The 22,848-nt window shown below is 34.5% G+C and overlaps 1 protein-coding gene across 1 annotated transcript; it reads left to right on the top strand.

Moving 5' to 3' along the window:
* The first annotated feature begins 1,323 nt into the window (after positions 1–1,323).
* LOC105784294 (protein ASPARTIC PROTEASE IN GUARD CELL 2) lies at positions 1,324–3,009 on the top strand. Its single transcript, XM_012610139.2, has one exon. It carries the CDS (start codon positions 1,432–1,434, stop codon positions 2,857–2,859), a length of 1,428 nt encoding a protein of 475 aa, XP_012465593.1. The 5' UTR covers positions 1,324–1,431; the 3' UTR covers positions 2,860–3,009.
* Positions 3,010–22,848: the final 19,839 nt, after the last annotated feature.

Below are 22,848 nucleotides of genomic sequence, written 5' to 3'. Positions count from 1 at the left end.
TCTATATTTGAATAATTATCTCTAGAATTATTATTTTAAGTTAAAATTAATTATTACAAATATTGAAATAAATTATGCTAAATAATAAAATTTCACTTCAATATAATACTAGATTTTGCTACATTCATGATGTGGGTGAAAGAAAATATAATATTAAATTTTTTGTCATAGGTAAAATGATAATAATCACTTTAAAATAATTGATAATTATTGTATTTTAAGACTTAAAACGTATTTGAAGAGGTGAAAAAAGGTATCTTTTTAATTGTTGATAATTATTTTGAATAGTGTGTGTTTTATTGTAATTATAGTTGTCGGTAAAATTTATTTAGATGTAAATCTAATACACAATTTTCCAAGCTCCACTTAATATAAAATATGAATGGTAAATTTTATTAAACCTCATCTATATTTGTAAAATAATTAATCTTAAATTTAATTAAATCCGCTTATATTATCCTGATTGAGCCAAGCTTGTTTATATTATAGTGTTATGTTTAATTTTTATATTACATAAATTACATAATATTATAAAATTTGAAAATGATCGATTGAGTCAAGCTAGAGCCTTAAACATTAAATCGTAAGCTTGATTCATATTTTAAACGGGCTTAATTTATTTGTTCAAAATCTTCTTTTTAAACATTTTTGTTCAAACCGTCTTAAATTTTGAATAGACTTTTGGGCATGAATAAATAATGTGACCCTGGAACAAGTATGATACAAATTCATAAAGAAGACTGTAATTGAACTAAGAGTGAGTTTGGATGGGTGGTGCGTTTACCTGCGGTTAGTGTAAAAATAGCGGTGGCGGTGAGATTAGATATTGTAGCGATACTGTAGCGTGAGACAAAAAGTGAGCTAAACGTACCGCACCGCACCCAATCGCCCATCCAAACCCACCCTAAGTCGAGCTTGAACTTATCAAGATTCGAGTATATATAAACATATTTAAAATGAAAAGTTCCATAAAACTTATGAGTTGTTCAAGTCAAATATTATTAAACTCAAATATAAGTTAATTAATAACTCGAATAATTAAGCTCGAATAACATATTAAATTAATCTTTCATTTATCCTCATACATTAACAATATATCAAATACTAAACTTGTAAATAGTAATCAATTAGTTGGGTCAACATAACACCATAGATAAAAAGCAAAAAAGAAAGAAAGTTGGAAAACAAAGATAAATTTATTTTCCCTCTTAAACAGTGTTGAAACTCTTGATGATCAGTCCAAAGACAAAACTACAAAATACCAAAACAGAAACCGCTTTAACATCAATTTCCAAACCCCACATGTCCTTTTTTTCCCTTCTACTCACCCCTAAGTCTAAACCCGACTCAAATAAATCCCCTCGCACCCCCCCCTTCAACCATCAGTACTACTATATCGGTATATCCTCCAACCACCATAGCTCCTCAACCATGTCGTTAGTAGCAATATTAGTGACGATACTGCAATTAGCTCTATGCAGCATCGCCATCGCCACCAACTCGTTCCCTGACTTTCAACTCTTGAACGTGAATGAAACACTCACAGGGACGAAAATGTTTATGCCCCTCGGATTATCAGAAACCGATGATCATCGAGGGAAATGGAACCTGAAACTTGTCCATCGAGACAAGTTATTATCTCCAAACGATTCCTTATCTACTTTGCACAACCATGGCCGCCGTTTTCATGCACGTATGCAGAGGGACGTTAAAAGGGTGGCGAGCCTCCTCCGCCGTCTCCCCGGAAAAGGAACCCACGACGGTGACGCGGCTTACCAGGTGAACGATTTTGGGTCGGATGTCGTTTCGGGAATGGACCAAGGGAGTGGCGAGTATTTCGTGAGAATCGGCGTTGGTAGCCCACCGAGGAGTCAGTATATGGTTATTGATTCGGGTAGTGATATTGTTTGGGTCCAGTGTCAGCCTTGCAACCAATGCTATCGACAATCCGACCCAGTTTTCGACCCGGCTAACTCCGCTTCTTTCTCCGGCGTCTCTTGTGGCTCTTCCGTTTGTGACCGGATTGATAATTCGGGTTGCAATGCGGGTCGGTATTGTCGGTACGAAGTTATGTATGGTGACGGGTCTTACACGAAAGGAACCCTGGCGCTTGAAACGCTCACTTTTGGTCGAACGGTAGTTAAAAACGTGGCCATCGGGTGCGGGCATGTTAACCGGGGCATGTTCATCGGGGCAGCCGGGTTGTTGGGCCTTGGAGGTGGATCCATGTCACTTGTGGGTCAATTGGGTGGCCAAACAGGTGGTGCATTTAGCTACTGTTTGGTGAGCCGGGGCACTGACGCATCCGGGTCATTGGTATTCGGTCGTGGAACAATGCCCGTTGGTGCCACGTGGGTCCCTTTGCTACGCAACCCGCGGGCCCCAAGCTTTTACTACGTCGGGCTTTCGGGTCTCGGAGTAGGAGGCGTTCGGGTGCCCATATCCGAAGATGTTTTCAGGCTCACCGAATTAGGCTACGGAGGAGTCGTTATGGACACTGGCACTGCTGTGACAAGGCTCCCATCCTCGGCTTACAACCCCTTCCGTGACGCTTTCATCACGCAAACAGCTAACCTTCCTCGTGCCTCCAAAGTGTCCATATTCGATACGTGTTATAACTTATCGGGTTTCGTCTCAGTTCGGGTCCCGACAGTATCATTCTATTTTTCGGGTGGGCCAGTCCTGACCCTACCCGCAAGGAACTTTCTTATACCTGTTGATAATATGGGAACTTTCTGTTTTGCATTTGCTCCCTCTGGTTCAGGACTTTCAATAATAGGGAACATCCAACAAGAGGGGATCCAGATTTCCTTTGATGGAGCCAATGGGTTTGTGGGGTTTGGCCCCAATGTTTGCTAAGTTCAATGATGTAAATGTAAAGTAATAGTGATGAATTTTGCTAGACAGTTCTTAGAGGTTTTTTTTCTAAGAAAAGATGTAGTGTTCAAGTATTGAATTTGGGGTTTATGTCAACTGAAAATCAATTAAATATATTTATATAATTATAAATATGAGTCTTGTGTATTAATAATGTCATGTGATACTTGTCTTGTCTTAGAGTTAATGGTTTTGGTTAAAGTTTTGCCTTTTTCTCTTTAATGTAATTATATGTATGTATTGTGATTTTGTAAAGTTTATACAAAGGGCAAATGAGGTAAAAAAGAAAAGAAAAAGAAAAACAAATATAAAGGGTATGCAAGAGCAAGGGTCATATATACCTAAAACAGTCAAAAGAATCATTAAAAAAGCTATGTTTTACTTTGATATTAGAGCATCCTTTTACAGGATGCGCATTATTAAACTTGATTTGATTATAAAAAATTAAATTCAAAATTAATTCAATTAGAATAAATGTGGATTCAAAACTAATCCCAATAAATAACTTGAAATAACCTCAAATTTAAATTTTAAATATAAATTACCTGAACTTAAAATTATTTCAACCCAAAAAACTCAAATACTGAACTCATTCGATTGATACGTAAGGAATCCTAAATGGCACTTTTACGGCATGAGTAGAGGTAGGGGGTGGGGTTTGGGTGGAAAATGACATTGATTGACCGCCACATTGCTGATTTGCCCACCATCTTTTTTTCACATCATCTTAACACAGATGGAGATTCCTTCCGCTGTCTTTCTCACAAGGGTTTTTTTGTGTGTTGAAATCGTTAGAGAGGGAGGCCACACCACTTGCTAGGCCTTGTGTTAACCCTAAGTTGAGCAATGACTTTTACAAAGGCATCTACTTTTCCTTTCTTTTCTTTCCCCTCCCTCTTTTGCAATGTAAGATTTTGAGATGCCTTTCTATTGTTAATGGATGTTTTCATGAGCAAAGCCCGCACTTAAATGACCTGTTTTATGGTTCAAATTGATAAAAATCATTTTTATTTAATTTTAATTATACAAGCATATAAATATTAATATAAAATTATTTATATATTTTATTAATTATAAACAATAAAGCGAGTCAGATTAAGTTAACCCAAAATTAAAAAATATAAATCCAAACTCAACTTAAAATGAGTTGACTTGCTCAACTCATGGACACCTCTAATTACTACTCTTCAGCGACAAAACTATAATATGATATATTGATACTTAAATTTCATCTCTTCTTACTTGGTATTTTAGAAAATGATGTCTTTGAACTTGTTAAAACGTGTAATAGAGATTTAAGATGAAAGCAATTTGGAGGCCCCACAAAAGTAAGAATTTGTTTTGGTGAAGTTGATGAAAGATGAGGGAATCAACAAAAGCTTTAGGCAGCAAAATCAGGATCCACCCTTGGGGATATACCTGAAAATATTTTCCAAACCCAAAGCTAAAACAAAGCTTCCTCCCGCTCCGGTTTTTTTCAGTTAAAATTTGTTTCAAGTCTTTATATTTTTCGTATATTTATAATATTATTTATTTTTTAAATATAATCTCTTTGCTTTTATTTTAAAGATTTCGATACAAGTTCAATTATTAGCACTCCTAGATTTTTTTATTAAGTTTAAGTTTATTACAATGTCTTTTTTATATATGGCTATTAAATAAATATTTCTTTTTATTTTAAAATATCACACCAACGTGTTTAACAAAAAACAATATTAACAATTGAATGTAAATTTTGAAATTTGAAAAGTAGGATAACTAAATTTTTAAAATATAAGAAATACTAAATTTCAAATTTACAAAGACGATCAATGATTGTCTTCACGAAAGTTTAAACCCTAAACTAATTAACAAAACGTCAAATTTTGCTATTAGCTTGTGTATTATGTGTAACTTATTAATTTAGTCACTATCCTCTAATTTGGTCAATTATAGTCATTGTACTTTTTAAATTGATCATTTTTAATCTTAATTCTGAACTTTCATTGATGAGCCCTAACCCAAATGGTAGCAATTAAATCAATTAGGTTAAATTTTGTTATAGTTTTGTACTCTACGTAACTTGTGAGTTTTTGCCTTGTTCTTCAATTTGATCATTTGTAAACTTTATATTTTTTGACATTTGACATTTCGGTCTTAAAAATCAAGCAGTAACCATTAATCCATTAACTAAAATGAAGTGCCTTTTTTTATACACATTATATAAAATAACAAGTGACATAATATAACGTTTGTAATAATATATTTGTCACATAAAATTTTGAATGAAAGAAAAAACATAATTTAATTTTAATTAAGACCTGAACTTTTAAATTCAAAAATATAGAGGTTAAATTCTAAATTATACACAATATAAGAACTAATAGCATAATCTAACCCCAACAAAATGTGCCTTTGAATTAAGGAATTTTATTATCGCTAACAAAATTTAAGTCCTCATGTTTATAATGAAATTAAAAATTTATTTTATTAAAATTAAAAATAGTCCATATACTTTAATTTATTAGAAATTAGCCCTTTAATGAAATTTGACTTAAAACCCATTTATCTTTTAAAATCAAACAAAATAAGCAACCAACGAAACAAACTTTTGAATTTTTGTAAGGCACGAAGATCAATTTATGACGAATTACACTAAAAATACTAACTTTCTATACTAGCCCAATTTTGACCTGGGGCCCAAAACTCAAATACCCAAAACAGAAACCCAAAACCCACACATCAAAGCTTAATAACCCGAGGCCCAACTAACCAAACTAAACCTAACCCAAATAGACCCAAAAATATACCCGAATTGGGCCACACCAAACCCAAACCCCAATTACATGCCAAGGCCCAATGTGGCCCAAATCCAAAAAAGGCCCAATTGGCCCAAAAATCCCAACCCCAACAGTCAAACTAGGGTTTCAACAAGTCTAAAACCCTAGAGCCGCATTTGATGACTTTTGGGTCTTCTGCCACCGCCGCCTTCTGACGCTGCGCCACCAACTCTGCCACTGCTCACCTACCCGTCAATCACCCTGCAAAACGGAGCAAACACGCAAAGCAGAAGCAAAACAGTAGCAAGCAAAATAGATATTGTATCAATTTTCGGCTATAAAAAGGCCGAATGTCATCTCCTGAGGGTTCTTCTTTCCCTTTTGGACGAACATGAAATAAAAGCATAACACTTTCAAGGTTATTTTTTTACTTCCGTTTTAGGTGCTTATTCCTATTTTTATCTATTTTATTTTTTTATATATACGAAAATAAAAAAAGGAAAAGGAAAAAAAACTCACCGCGGTCACTCATTTTCTCGTCGTCAGAGGCTCCTTCTCCTGTGACAGAACCGACTGTAGAGGAGCATAACGGCCTTTTCCCCCTTTGTTTTTGGTTGTTTTGAGGCCGGATCCGGACTCAAGGGGTTAAGACCTAAAAAAGGGGATGCTTTTACCCTCACCTACCACCGTGCACGGCGGCGCCACTCCGACGACCGGAATCCGACGTGGTGGCCATTGGCCAGAGCCAAAATTAGAGGGAGAGAGGGCTTGAGAGTGTTTCTCCAGTTTTTTTTAAAGGGAAGAAAAAATAAAATTTTTTGAAGGATTTTTGGCTTAAATAGCCTAGTGAAACGACGTCGTTTTGCTACTAGGGTTCAGGTGCCAAAACGATGCCGTTTTGGCCCTGATCTGCGCAATGACCCGACCCAAGGGAAGGATCCGCGTGTTTTTGTTTGGGGGGATATTTGCGCGTAAGGTCTCCTGTGTTTTCTCCATTGTGCAATGTGGTCCCCCTGTGTTTTTTCAATTTGGCCGCATAATTTCTCGCATGTTTCACTTCGATCCTTATTGGAACGCAGCGTTTTGGAGGGCAGGTGTAATGGCCCAAATTCAATGCTATCTGAATAATAGTTTCGTAACCACATATCTGATTTAAAGAAAAATTTATTTTAATATTTTTGCATGAATATTGGTATGATAGGAAAATTGTATGAAAATATCGATAGAAAAATTTTACCAATTTAGTGGTTAGTTAGAAAAAGAAATTATTGAAGAAATTGGGTAAAAATAAGGTATGGAGACCTCGATCTCATAAAACCGAGTCAAAAATATTTTTATAAATATTTATGAAGTGTTAGTAATATGGTATTAAAATTTCGTTAGAAAATTTTAATGTTTGGGTAGTCAATTAAGTGAAAAGGACTAAATTGAAAAAGGTGTAAAAGTTACTAAAAGGATTAAATGGCTCAATTGTTAAATGAGGAGGGACATAAATTGCAAATAACCCCAAAAGGAGATATTTTGGCTGGCATAAGCTGAGAAAAATAAGGAGAATTGAAGAATTAAGGGTAAAATTGGAATATTGCAAAATTTGCTTTAAAAGTTAGGACTAAAGTGGAATATCTAGAATTCTCTTCATATTTTCTGCATTCTCATCAGAAAAAAAACGTTCTAAGGGTTTCTTCAAGCTGGTTTTTCATAATTTTTCACCAAATGAGTTAATCCTTGCCTTTTTCTTGTAATTTTTGTGTTTCTAAGACTTTTACAACTAGGTCCTATTACTAAATTCATTAGTTTTTGATTTTATGAATGAATTTGAAAGTTTCTATGAATATGTGCTGGAATTTTATGATGAAATAGGATGAAATTGAAGCTTTAATTTGTTTATGAGATGATTTTATTAGGTAATTTCAATAGAAATTGATTTGTAGGACTTAATTGTGAAAAAGTTTGGAATTAAAGTCTAGTGCTAAAATTATGATTTTCAAAGGTTATAAAGTAGTTTAAAGTGATAGAATACAATGTTGGTTGAGAAAAATCAGCTCAATTGAGAGGTTAATTGAGCAGGGATGGAATTATCATTTATTGAAAGCTTAGGGAAAGAATGGTAATTAACATTATGCACTAAAACAGTTTTGGACAGCAGTAGTCTAACTTTGAAAAATCACCACAAATTGTAGAGATCGAATTATAGGATGAATAAAATATGAAATTAAATCTTATTGAGTATAGTTTCTTATAAAAGAAACGATGTAAGCAATGGAATTGCAAATCATGAGATATAATAGATTTTGTGAGACAAGGTCAGAATGAATTCGGGTTCCCCTGTTCTGACTTTGGAAAATCATTAAAAATTGTACAAAAATGATTATGAGTTATAATTTATATGGTTAGAATCCTTAATGAGTCTATTTTTAGAAGAAACAGTGAAATAGGGGAAACTTTAAAGAATAAACTGTACTTATTGGCTAAACCAAAAATTCTGAAAATTTTATGGTAAGAAGATATGTGAGTCTAGTTTCAGGGAAAATTAGCGGATCTTAATTTTGAGTTCTGTAGATCAGGATATAAATAATTTAGTGACTGTGACTCAGTGAGACAGCTTTGAATGCACTATAAATTATAATGGAATTATAGAGAATGTTACATATGAACACGAAAAGTATTAGATTAATGATTAAATTTATTTATTTAGATCCGAAAAATTCAAATACGAATCAAGATCGAGGAAAAGAAAAAGTTCGGGATTAGTAGATTTTTGTTTACGAACAAGTGCCGAGGTAAGTTCGTGTAACTTGAATTATATTCTTAAATGCTTGAAATGTTTGTTATTGATGTGAAAATGAGTTGGATGTTTATTGTATGATAATTGATGAAGTATAGATATTCTTAATGAAAAGAGGAAATAAATCCCGGTTGAATGGAAGGAAAAATTCGATGGATCTCTGAAAAGTAATTAACGGTAAAAATGATCTAGCCCGGACGGGTGATCCTATCCTGATATAGCCCTCCCGAAGAATATGTGGAAAATGGATTAAGCCCGGACGGGTAATCCGAATTAGGGTCTGAATTTAGCCTGGACTGGTAATTCAGATCCAAGCTCATTAGAGTAATTGTCGTTACAGGGGATTTAGCCTGGACTGGTAATCCCGACAATACTCTATGAGTTTATATTATAGGGGATTTAGCCTGGACTGGTAATCCCGTTGTAAGGATAAGGTTAGCGGGAGTGTGCTCTCTGAAATGGAAATGTGCGCACATGAATACGAATTGACGGACCCAGATTTGTACACTAAAGTGTACCTCGGAAAATCCATCGAAATTCCGAGAAATTCAACGGGATAAATATGGAAAGATAATAAGGGAATGTAAATCATGGAATTGATGAGCTCATCAATCATAATAAATATTATTGATACATGGAAATTATTGGACTAATTTGAATGTTGAGTTTGTGCTTGATAGGGGAATAATGTATTGAATGGATGTATGAATGTTTATTGCATTGTATTGAAAATATTAGGTAAGTATAATTCTTGTTACATGAGCTTACTAAGCACAATGTGCTTACCCCGTTCTTTTTTCTATTTTTTGTAGTGCTCGGGAGCTCGAAGGTTGGAGATTTAGTCGGAGCTTTATCACACTATCAACCCATATCTTTTGGCATTTGCAAATGACTCATTTTGAAAGAATGGTATGTATAGACTAAATACCAATATTACATAGAAATGAATGTTTGTAACTTAGCTGTTGGTATGGCTAGAGTAAGTATAACTTTGAGATTTTGCGAAAAATTTCTTATGGCTTCGATTTAATATCAGTTTAGTCCCGAAGTATGTTTTGGGCTTCGGAGGCCCATCCAAGGGACGTCATGACATGATTCGATAAATGAATAGTAATTAAACTCATAATAACAGAAAAATTAATTCAGTAATGTAATACCCGATTTTGGCCCGGGTAAAAGGCCCAAATTACAATCGGCTTATATGGCCCAAGTCCAAACAAAACAGAGGCCAAATCAGACCCTAGCCCAAATCAAAGCTCGGGGAGTAGATGGAACCCTAGGGCAGCGCCGCAAGCCAAGCCTCGCCCCCGAATCTCCACACGATCTTCACCTGCACAAAACAAAGTAATAAATGGAAAGAATAGATTGAAAATCAAATCAAAGAAAACATATTTACTTTCTATAATTTTATTTTACTTTGGCTATAAAAATAGTCATTGATACACTGTAATGGGCCGATTCGGAAATCAATAAAAAACGAATATTTCACAACAAAAAAAATAGAGAATACAAAGAGAACGAAAACATCAATCAAAGATCGGAGGTTGATATCTATTTTCTTGCTTCATTTCAATATTTTTTTACTTTTATTGTTATTTCTTTCTACACGAAAAAAAAAAGAAGGGATTCACCTTTGCCTGGTTCTATAGCGCCGCCATGGAGGCCGAGATTCGTCATTTCCGATGATAAACGACGCATTTTTTGGGGTCATAAAAAATATATAATTTTTTTTCCAGCCACCGCATACGGCGACACCGTTGCCTGTGACCGGCGGCAGACGCGGTGGTCCAGCGACCGGAGAAGACCGGCCTTGGGGGCTATTGCAGAGAAAAAAGAGGGAAGGGATTCAGTTTTTTTTGGGGGTAAGAGGTTAAAATGATGTTTTTCTAAAAAAATTGGCTTTTATAGGATTTGTAAAACGACGTCGTTTTGGGGCTGATTCCAACAACCCAAAACGGCGTCGTTTCGCTTTTAACCCGCGCATTGACCCGACCCATAGCAAAGATCCGCGTGTTTTTTTTAAATGGACTATTTACGCGCGTGGTCTCTCCGCCTTTGCGATGGTTTGCAATACGGTCCTTTTTCTTCTTTTTCCGTTTCTTTTAAATTGACCCCGTAATTTTATCCCTGTTTCATTTTAGTCCCGCATGAAGCTGTACGTTTAGGGTGTTTGGGATTATTTTCCACTTAGTCCCTGACTTTGTGCGTGTGTATAAATTTGGTCCTAGTTTCAGTTTTTTTTAATTTATACGCTCTAATTTTATTTTAATTTTAATTCGGTCCTAGGCCCTTTAAGCTTTAATTTTTTATTCATTATTATTATTTTTATGATTTTTATTATCTTGTTATTTTATTAATATTTTTTAAAAAACGAATATTTTTTCTCATATTTATACATATATATACATATATTTATTTTTTAAAATTTGATTAATTTCGATAATGTAGTTATTATTTAATTATTTTTAATCTATATATATATGTTCTTCATATGTACATGTATATATATTTATTTATATTTCCTAATGAATATTCTTTTATATTTATATATATATACACGTATATATCTTTTTTTTGAAAATGTTTAACTATCTACTTATATTTTAACACATATTTTATAATTTATGTACATATTTTTTCATAAATGCATTATGTATTTTATATATATATATATATATATATATATTATAACCAAAAACTTTATGTATAAATTATCTTTATGTCTTTTATTCTTCATAATTTCAAATGCATATATATTTTGTACCTTTTATTCTATATATTTAGTTTATTTCCTTCATTTGTTTATTTGATTTATGTTTTCATTTCTATTTTAAAAGAATGTCCTTTTTATTCTGCTCATTTATTTGATACTTTTCATGTCATTGATTTTTTTATGTGTATTAGTTTCGTTTATTTATTTGTTTATATTAATTCTATACTATTGTTGTATTTATTATTGTTATTTGTTAAAGTGGCATTTATACATACACCCAATATAATATTACATCTTCATCATCGAATTTAAAAATAGAAAATTTTCAAAATAGAGATAATACTCGTATTTAGGATTTTCAAGAAAATTGAGCCCTAACGTATTGGGTTCCGATTTTCTTCGTAAAATCTAATAATCGAGGATTGTTCTTTAATCAAACAAAATAAAACTTGTCATTGGGAATTCAATGTGTTGTGTCATAACGTATTGGATGTGATACGTTGATTTCTCGAGATAAAGATTTTTAATATATATATATAAAGGAAATATTGAATGTTTGAGATTTTAAGAAATCCTGCCCTAACGTATTGGGCTGTGATTTCTTCATAAATTTTAAACAATTAAATATTTTCTTAAATTTCATTATACGAGTTTTTTGGACCAACTCATCTTGAAGAGAATAAAATGTTGTGCCTTAACGCATTGGGTGTGATATTTTTCTTTTCAAAAAGAGAAAGTCTTAATAAATAATTTCATTTAACTAAGGATAGTATTTTTTTAAACTCTCGACTTTAAGACATTAATTAATCAATTTGGTACCAATTTTGGGCGTTACGAGGGTGCTAATCCTTCCTCGTACGTAACTGACTCCCAAATCCGTTTTTCTGAAACTCGTAGACCAAAGCTATTTTTTAGGTGATCCAATCACACCTTAATAAAATATTGTTGGCGACTCCCAATTTTTGTTTTTTTTAAAGTCAACAACTAATTTTTGCTATTTTCCAAAAATAAAAAATGGTTTCGACAGCTTGACGACTCCACTGGGGACATTTTGAAAAAAAAATTTGAGAGTCGAGCCACAAAGTTGATTAATTTTTGTCTTAAGTTCGAAAAAATGAACTTTGATCCTCTTGCATTCATTATTTTCTTGCTTAACTGATCTTTACATTATACATTACATGAGTTGAACAATTTTACCCTTCTAAGTGGGAGCGAGAAACTATTCCTTCGTGAGGTTTTCACCTTCGTATGGGATAGTGGATCACTTTCGGAATACATCGGTACCTATGCCCTCGTGAGATTTTCATCTCCATATAGTCATAGGAAAAATGTATTCCCCTGAACTGAACTTGATCTATATGAGCCTATAATGGGTGAAGATCGAGGAATCTGCTGGTTAAGGTACCTTTATTTTAGAACCAAACCGCATATAATGAGCCTTAGGAGCTTACCTTAGGTAGAACCACTCTGAACCCTAGTAGATATCCTAATAGGTGTTTTACTATTTCTTGATTATATTCTATGTTTATATATGATACTGACTTTTTGTGTTTTATTTTGATTGCATGACATAGCATTTTCATCATAAAAAAGAGGTGTTGATTCACGTTCAGTTGCTAAATAGAGAGCTTGTCATAAGAAAATGAGTTTCTTGATAAAATGGATGACAATATGGTTGTCCGAATATGGTCCAAAAAAATGTGATAAAAGAAGGATGATAGTTTAATGGAGGACTACACGACTATGGCTCCGTTGCCCAATGATTCAAAGATTATTCGAGAACCGATGAACTTTCTTAAAGAGAAGCCAACGAGCATCACGAGGATGAGTGAGCAATGAGTTACGGCCCGGATCATGCAAAAAGGAGATAGAAGAGACGTCCTTTTTCAAGAGTTCGTGAGATTTATCTTCTCCGCCTATGAGGGCAAGGCCGTATAAATTTCCATTTTATGTAAAGAGATTTGTTTTCTAGTAAAGTTTTCTAAATGTAATTGAATCAGAATCAATGTCTCTTTATGCATTCATTGCATGTATCCGCATAACATGACATCATATGCATTAAAAAATATTAAAAGATTCTAATTAATTTAAATCACTCCTCAGTTAATCTGAAAACTAACCAACCAAATATCGTTACAGTACCCAAGCAAAGTCAGAAGGCATGGACCAAAGATTAGAGAGAATAGAGCAGATGCAAATACAGATGTTAGAGCAATTGACCAAATTTTAACAAGATATGAAAGATCAGATGCTAGAATTCCAAATCAATGTGATAAACCAGTTAACCCAGTTATTGGCTAGAGGGTTAGAAAGAGAGGAAAGCCCAATGGTCTACTTTGGGGAGGATAATGAAGACCATGTTTATCCCTCAAGTTTTACCCCGATAAGTGTCCATCCAGATATGCATCCACAAGGGGCACCCCTTACTATCAAATCTCAACAATATCAGACTGATACCTTAACACCAATGAATCACCCAATAGGCTCAAGATCCAATTTGAGGAACAATCAAGGCAATCCTATTACTCTTGATAATCCAACAGAAATAAAACAGGCAAGGGTAGAGTACCCAGATACTAGAAAGGCCTCAAAAAGGAAGGGGAATAAGGGGGATAATACAGGCAGATATAACAAGGGCCACTCAAAACCAATCGCTGTGGGCCAGCCAAAGACAGAAACCACCAGCCATTAGAACCCTTTAAAGCGAGAATCTTACACGAAGGTAAATACAGAAAGGCCTCAGTTCACGCCTATACCGATGACATATAGCGAGCTATATCAAAGCCTATTTAATGCACATGTGGTGTCCCCTTTCTACCAGAAACCAATGTTGCCTCCATTTCCTAAATGGTATAACGCAAATGCTCAGTGCGAATACCATGCAGGAATTGTGGGGCACTCGATAGAAAATTGCACCGCATTCAAAAAGATAGTTGAAAGATTTATTAATATAGGCATTGTCAAGTTCGGTGAAGCCTTCATTGCAGAAAATCTGCTACCCAACCACATTGATAATAGGGAGAATGCAATGAATGAAGAAGTGTTGGGAAACGTTCACATCAATGTCATATACGAAGATACAATTGAAAAGGGACCTTGTTAGATGTCTGCCCTCATAAATTTAAGAGTGTTCAAAATAATTGGATTGCTGAAGAAATCTCTGTAGTCTTTAGAGCTTATTTAGAGTAATGTTCAGAACATTCTTATTGTTTTTAGCCTAAAAATGATATGAATTCCTTTGTGAAATAGGCTCATGTCTGAACATCATTATTCTAATAAAATACATCTTTACAGTTATTTTTGAGCCAATATTCTTTCATTCTTTGTGAGTAATTATTCTTTCATTCTTTGGATTTTCTTTCACATCATTTTTTCATTCATAATTATATTGTACAAATAATTATTCGTAAATTCGCACGTTCTTTTGTATATTCTTTTGCACTTACTATGGGTCCTCAGATATCAATGACATGAGTGACGCTGGTACAAACTTAGAATCTCCTTTTGAGCGAGATATGTGTTTAGAAGGATCTCATAACTTTGAAGATGACATAGATTGTAGCCTATTTCTGAACTTGTTAAGGATAGTAGAACAAGTCGAGAAGCGGATCTTACCCTACACAAAAAAATCATTGGGATACATGACTTCTCTTTATGTGGGGTATGAAGGTCATTTGGTCGATCTCGCCAAAAAAGTCTGACGGTCATTGATTCGTCTTTGTGGTCGTCAATTACTTTACTAAATGGGTGAAAGCTGCCTCGTATGCCAATGTCATAAAGTCGACAGCCAGTAAATTCTTGAAGAATCCTATGTCAGTATGGAACCCCAAAAAGATCATATCTGACAATGTACTAAATTTGAACAACAGCACAATATCAAAGGTTTATAGTCTGTTCGCAATTAATGCCATATCAAAAAAAAATTCTGCCGGGGCAATGCCTTTCTCTGGGGCCCATTGCGGTATTGCCTATTGAAGACATGATACTTTCTCTCTGAGTTTTTGGATTAATTTCGATTGAAGAGGAATGTTTAAAGTTATTCATCATTGTCAAATGCGCCAAAAGAAAATGATACGAGCTCACAAAAAAGTCCGCCCTATAGAATTCTTTGAGGGACCTAGTATTGAAGAAGATCCTTCCCATACAAGAAGAACTTCATCCCAAGCTGGAAAAGATCTTATGTGGAAGGTCTAATCTAAAAAGCGTCGATTTTGATCAGAATGGATAACAAGGATATGCCTAATCCTATGAGTTTAGATTCAAATTTTTCAAAAAAAAAAAGAAAAAGAAAAAGCAAAAAAGAAAAAAGAGAGGCCAAGGTGAAAATCCGCAAAGGACACCTTGAGACCAAAGGGGATTTGAGTTGAAAACCCGAAAAGGGCGGCTCAAATATTGATCAAATGGGGCAGAGTAACTCGAATCTTGATTAGATTAGGGCATGTGGTGATCTAGTTATATCTGAATCAACAAGAAAGAGTTGGCAACATCTTGAGGCATCGACAGAGTACTGTAGATCTCTCAAACACATGTCAAACTCAGGAAGGTCTTCAGAAAGTTTGTACAGAGAAGTTCAAGCTGCGATATCTGGGGCACCCAATTTTCATACTATTGAATTTGTTGTTCTTGGAATACTTCATTGTTTTCCAAGATGCACATTCCCAATCAATTTCTTTGTTACCATTCTTTACTATTTTTGATAATTTATTCTTTTCGAGCTATGCTCAGAGCTAATTTTATTCTTATCCATGGTTATGACCTTTTTTGTAAGCATGTTGCATTGGAATAATGATTAATGGACTAATAAAACTTTCACAAGGGAAGTTTGACATATTACGTTAGAAGTTTCTAAATAGTACAGGAACCTGAAACAAGACTATTGTTTAGAATATACTAAGTTTAAAGGTTGGAAATTTAATAAGGAAAAGTCTAAATTAGGACTTTCTCTCTGGATTCTGTTATCAAAAACATTGATTGAGTAAGGTGACAGGATGTCAGGTTGGCGACAAAACTAAAATAAACAAGCGAGCAATGATCACCAGGCAATAGGAAGAGGTTTCCTCGGAAAAGAAAGCTTTCATTTGCACATGAGCCTTTGGTGCGACACCTTAGGCATGGTGTAAAGAACTAAAGAATTTCACATTCTGTATCCTTGAATTGTGATAAGAGTGGATTGAGAAAAATCCATATATTTCTACCCTCGGGTTGCAGTGGGAGAATAATGGTACAAATTTTTACGTTCCAGTGGATTAAATTTTGAGTGGGGGCAATCTGACTAAGTGTTTCTTGGGAGACGCCAGCAGAGTAGGAAGGCGTTGTAGCACGTCAATGATAAGGCCTTAATAAACTTTGAGCAGTGATAACCTAAGAATGATCATTCTCAAAAAAAAAACATTCTACATTCATACAAACACCATTCACACATGTCTAGTTAGGAGCATTTGATGCATTTTGATCATGCCATCCTAATATTAGGCATAATTAGGTTCATTATACAGAGCATGTTCCTCGGAGAACAGACTGGCAAAATCACAAAACTAGGCCTCTCTGGGTTACAATGGGGCAGGTTAAAAACAACAGATCTTGCCTTCCTGTACTGACAGCGAACTAGATTGAAGATTACAGATCTTATCTCCCTAAGCAGTAGTGGAGTAGATCGAAGACACTAGCCTTGCCTCCCTCGGTGGCAGCAGAGCATGCTGAAGATAGCAGATCTTGCCTCTCTGTACTGACAGTGAAGCAGATCGAAAAAACCAATCTTATCTCCCTAGTCAGCAGTGGAATAAGTTGAGGATTGAGAATCCTATCTCCCTAGACAGCAGTGGAATAAGTTAAAATTACAGATCTTATCTCCCTAAGCAGTAGCGGAACAGATCGAAGATACTAGCCTTGCCTACCTCGGTGGCAGCAGAATAGGCTAAAGATAGCAGATCTTGCCTCCCTGTACTGACAGTGAAGCAGATCGAAAAAACCAATCTTATCTCCCTGGTCAGCAGTGGAATAAGTTGAGGATTGAGAATCCTATCTCCCTGGACAGCACTGGAATCGGTTAAAATTACAGATCTTATCTCCCTAAGCAGTAGCGGAGCAGATCGAAGACACTAGCCTTATCTCCCTCAGTGGCAGAGGAGCAGGTTAAAGATAGCAGATCTTGCCTTCCTATACTGACAGTGAAGCAGATCGAAGATTGTAAATCCTATCTCCCTGGACAGCAGTGGAATAGGTTAAAAATTACAGATCTTATCTCCCTAAGCAGTAGCGGAGCAGATCGAAGATACCAGCCTTGCCTCCCTGGGTCGTAGTGGAGTAGGTTGAAGATAGCAGATCTTACCTTCCTGTACTGACAGTGAAGCAGATCGAAGATACCAGCCTTGCCTCCCTGGGTTGTAGTGGAGCAGGTTGAAGATAGCAAATCTTGCCTTCCTGTACTGACAGTGAAGCAGATCGAAGATACCAGCCTTGCCTCCTCGGGTTGTAGTGGAGCTGGTTGAAGATAGTAGGTCTTGCCTTCCTTCATTGACAGTGAAGCAGATCAAAGACACCAGCCTTGCCTCCCTGGGTTGTGCGGAGCAGGCTGAAGATAGTAGATCTTGTCTTCATGTATTAGCGTGAAGTATATCGAAGATAACATATCTTGTCTTCCCATATTGGTGGTGAAATAGATCGAAGAAAGCAGATCTTGTCTTCATGTATTGGCATGAAATAGATCAAAGGTAGCAGATCTTGTCTTCACGTATTGGCGTGAAGTAGATCGAAAATGACAGATCTTGTCTTCATGTATTGGCATGAAGTAGATCAAAGATAGCAGATCTTGTCTTCCCATACTGGTGGTGAAGTAGATCGAAGATCGCATCTAGTCTTATCTCCTTGAAGTTGCAGTGGAGCAGACTAATTGCAGTCAGGTGTAAATCCTATCTCCCTGAAGTTGCAGAGGAGTGAATCGAAGCATCAACTCCTATACTTCTGAAGATGCAGAAGAATAGTACCAAGGTCCAGCACGATCGGGCATTTTTAAGTCTTTGTTCCGTCCCTGTTACACGATAACGAGCAAAGAGGGGCAACGGTAATACTCGATTTTTGCCCGGGTAAAAGGCCCAAATAACAATCGGCCTATATGGCCCAAGTCCAAACAAAACAGAGGCCAAATCAGACCCTAGCCCAAATCAAAGCTCGGGGAGCAGATGGAACCCTAGGGCAGCGCCGCAAGCTAATCCTCGCCCCCGAATCTCCACACGATCTTCACCTGCACAAAACAAAGCAGTATATGGAAAGAATAGATTGAAAATCAAATCAAAGAAAACATATTTACTTTCTATAATTTTATTTTACTTTGGCTATAAAAATAGCCATTGATACACTGTAATGGGCCGATTCGGAAATTAATAAAAAACGAATATTTCACAACAAAAAAAAATAGAGAATACAAAGAGAACGAAAACATCAATCAAAGATCTAAGGTTGATATCTATTTTCTTGCTTCATTTCAATATTTTTTTACTTTTATTTTTATTTCTTTCTACACGAAAATAAAATAAAAAGAAAGAAGGGATTCACCATTGCCTGGTTCTATAGCGCTACCATAGAGGCCGAGGTTCGTCGTTTTTGATGATAAACGACGCATTTTTTTGGGTCATAAAAAATATATAATTTTTTTCGACCATCGCATATGGCAAGCACTGTCACGGTGACCGACACTTGACGCGCGTGGTCCGCGACCAAGAAGACCGGCCTTGGGGGCTATTGCAGAGAAAAAAAGGGAAGGGATTCAGTTTTGTTTTGGGGGTAAGGGGTTAAAATGATGATTTTCTAAAAAATTTGGCTTTTATAGGCTATGTAAAACGACGTCGTTTTGGGGCTGATTCCAATAGCCCAAAATGGCGTCGTTTCGCTTTTAACCCGCGCATTGACCCGACCCATAGCAAAGATCCGCGTGTTTTTTTTAAATGGACTATTTACGCGCGTGGTCCCTCCGCCTTTGCAATGGTTTGCAATACGATCCTTTTTCTTCCTTTTCCGTTTCTTTTAAATTGACCCCGTAATTTTATCCCTGTTTCATTTTAGTCCCGTATGAAGCTGTACGTTTAGGGTGTTTGGGATTATTTTCCACTTAGTCCCTGACTTTGTGCCTGTGTATAAATTTGGTCCTAGTTTCAGTTTTTTTAATTTATACGCTCTAATTTTATTTTTATTTTAATTCGGTTCTAGGCCTTTAAGCTTTAATTTTTTATTTATTGTTATTATTTTTATGATTTTTATTATCTTGTTATTTTATTAATATTTTTTAAAAAACGAATATTTTTTCTCATATTTATACATATATATACATATATTTATTTTTAAAATTTGATTAATTTCGATAATGTAGTTATTATTTAATTATTTTTAATCTATATATATATGTTCTTCATATGTACATGTATATATATTTATTTATTTTCCTAATGAATATTCTTTTATATTTATATATATAAACACGTATATATCTAATTTTTTTAAAATGTTTAACTATCTACTTATATTTTAACACATATTTTATAATTTATGTACATATGTTTTTTTTCATAAATGCATTATGTATTATATATATATATATATATATATATATATATTTTATAACCCAAAACTTTATGTATAAATTATCTTTATGTCTTTTATTCTTCATAATTTCAAATGCATATATATTTTGGACCTTTTATTCTATATATTTCGTTTATTTCCTTCATTTGTTTATTTGATTTATGTTTTCATTTATATTTTAAAAAATGTCCTTTTTATTTTGCTCATTTATTTGATACTTTGCATGTCATTGATTATTTTTTATGTGTATTAGTTTCGTTTATTTATTTGTTTATATTAATTCTATACTATTGTTGTATTTATTATTGTTATTTGTTAAAGCGGCATTTATACATACATCCAATATAACATTACATCATCATCGAATTTAAAAATAGAAAATTTTCAAAATAGAGATAATACTCGTATTTAGGGTTTTCAAGAAAATTGAGCCCTAACGTATTGGGTTCTGATTTTCTTCGTAAAATCTAACAATCGAGGATTGTTCTTTAATCAAACAAAATAAAACTTGTCATCGGGAATTCAATGTGTTGTGTCCTAACATATTGGATGTGACACGTGATTTCTCGAGATAAAGATTTTTAATATATATATATAAAGGAAAAATTGAATGTTTGGGATTTTAAGAAATCGTGCCCTAACGTATTGGGATGTGATTTCTTCATAAATTTTAAACAATTAAATACTTTCTTAAATTTCATTATACGAGTTTTTTGGACCAACTCATCTTGAAGAGAATAAAAAGTTGTGCCCTAACGCATTGGGTGTGATATTTTTCTTTTGAAAAAGAGAAAGTCTTAATAAATAATTTCATTTAACTAAGGATAGTATTTTTTTAAACTCTCGACTTTAAGACATTAATTAATCAATTTGGTACCAATTTTGGGCGTTACGAGGGTGCTAATCCTTCCTCGTACGTAATTGACTCCCGAATCCGTTTTTCTGAAACTCGTAGACCAAAGCTATTTTTTAGGTGATCCAACCACATCTTAATAAAAGATTGGTGGCGACTCCCAATTTTTGTTTTTTTTTAAAGTCGACAACTAATTTTTCTTTTTTCCAAAAATAAAAAATGGTTTCGACAAGTAAAATTTGGTAATGCCTCGTATCCTATTCCGGCGACGGAAACGGGTAGGGGGTATTACAGCAGGGATTAATTTCCCTTTTGACCCCTCTTTGATATGTGCGTGTTCAATGGGGTTCGTATATTTGTGTTTATTTTGAATTTGCTCTTAAATTTCTGCCTGAATTTCAAACTAGTCCTTCTGTCATTTTTGTACTCTTATTATTATTATTATTATTATTATTATTATTATTATTATTGTACAAGCCCATTTTGCCCGGCCCAAAATTCAAAATTTTTGCAACCCAAATTCCCAAACCAAAGACCCAAATCTAATACCCAAACCTAAACCCACTACCCTAGGGCCCGATAAGCCCAAAAAGTTTAAAATTTTCAGAAAACCCTAGCCTCCAGAGAACCCTAATGCGCCGCTCATCTGCCCTCCATGTGAATGGACACACCGCCCGAGGTTTAACGCGATTTTGTCGCCGGTCACCTGCAAAAGAAGAAGCAACAGTAGAGCAAAAAATAGTAATCAACAGTAGCATCTTTTTTATTATTATTTTCGGCTATAAAAGCCATATGAAACAAATGTAAAAGGGGGGATTTTCTTTGTAAAAACGCAGATAAGTCAATCAAAACTTAGAAACCAAATTCGAAAGGTTGATTTTAAACTGTTTAAAATCTGTTTAAAATAATTAACAAAGGAAAAAAAAGAAATAAACTCACCTGAATCGGCCCCTGAAGCCGTCGTCGTCGTCGGCCCTTCGCCGTCGTCAGACGCGAGTTTAGGAAGGGGCAGAGGTTTTCCGTTTTCCCCTCGTTTCCCCATTTCGGAGCTTGGGTCTTTGAACGCGCTCCAAAGTGCTGGTGGGAGACGCCCTCGCATGGCTCCGACCACCGGGCGGTGAGGAGGCGTGACGGCGGTGGCTACTGGGCTTGGAACCCAAGCAGAAAAAGGGAAACCTCCCTTTTTTTTCTGTGTTCTTTGCAAGAGAATGAAACAGCAGAAAAAGAAGTAAAATTTTGCTTTTATGGATGATGAAACGACGCCGTTTGATGGGGGAGGGCTGCGCATGCTTTGCCCTAATGGGTAATTTATGCATTTAGTCCATCCATCTTGCGTTGAAGTGCAATCCACCCTTTTATTTCTTTTCGATTTGGGCCGCGGGTTTTGTTTCTGCTTCAATCAGGTCCTTTGACCATATATGGTCCTTTGCGCTGAAACGTTGCACTCTAGGACTGGGGTATATTGCCCGAGTAGTCCTTCATTCTTCGCGTTTTACGAGGTGACCCGATCACAACTCATCAAAAAAGATCGGTGGCGACTCCCGTTTTTTCGTTTTTATTTTCAAACCTAAGTCGACCTCGTTTTCAACCAAAAAATGGTGTCAACAATTATTATTATTATTATTATTATTATTATTATTATTATGTATATCTTTTAATTCCAAATTTCATTATATATATACATACATATGTTTTTACATATTTTATGACTTTAAAAAAATATATATATACATGCTTACGTTTTTGTAATATATATATGTACATATTCTTTATTTATTATAAATATATATTTTTATATTTCATATTTTCTACATACATATATATACGTATATATATCTACATATTTTAATTCATATACATATATATGTACATATACATACTTACATATATTTTTGTTTCATAATTTTAAAATATGTATACCTACATACATCCTTCATATTTTTATGTATATACACACATATATATATATTTTATATTTTTATAATTTTATTCATTTTATTTATTTATTTGTTTATTTACGTTTCCATTATTATCTTGAAAGAATGTTTTACTTTTATTTATTTATATACTTGTTACTTTGTATGTTACTGATTTGTCCTTTTATTTAACTTATTTTGTTGCTATTGCTTGTATTATTTATGCTTACATCATCGTATTCATTTTTGTTTTGTTCGCATATTGACACCGTGTTTATTTCTACTATTTCGTGTTAGATTAATTTTATTATGATTTTTGAATAAGCAAAATTTCGTGTTTAGATTCGAGAAGGTCGTGCCCTAACTTACTG

This window comes from Gossypium raimondii, chromosome 13 (assembly GCF_025698545.1).
Source record: "Gossypium raimondii isolate GPD5lz chromosome 13, ASM2569854v1, whole genome shotgun sequence".
NCBI classification, from domain to species: domain Eukaryota; kingdom Viridiplantae; phylum Streptophyta; class Magnoliopsida; order Malvales; family Malvaceae; genus Gossypium; species Gossypium raimondii.
The sequence above is the reverse complement of the archived record's forward strand: the minus strand, read 5'-3'. Positions and strand labels throughout refer to the sequence as shown.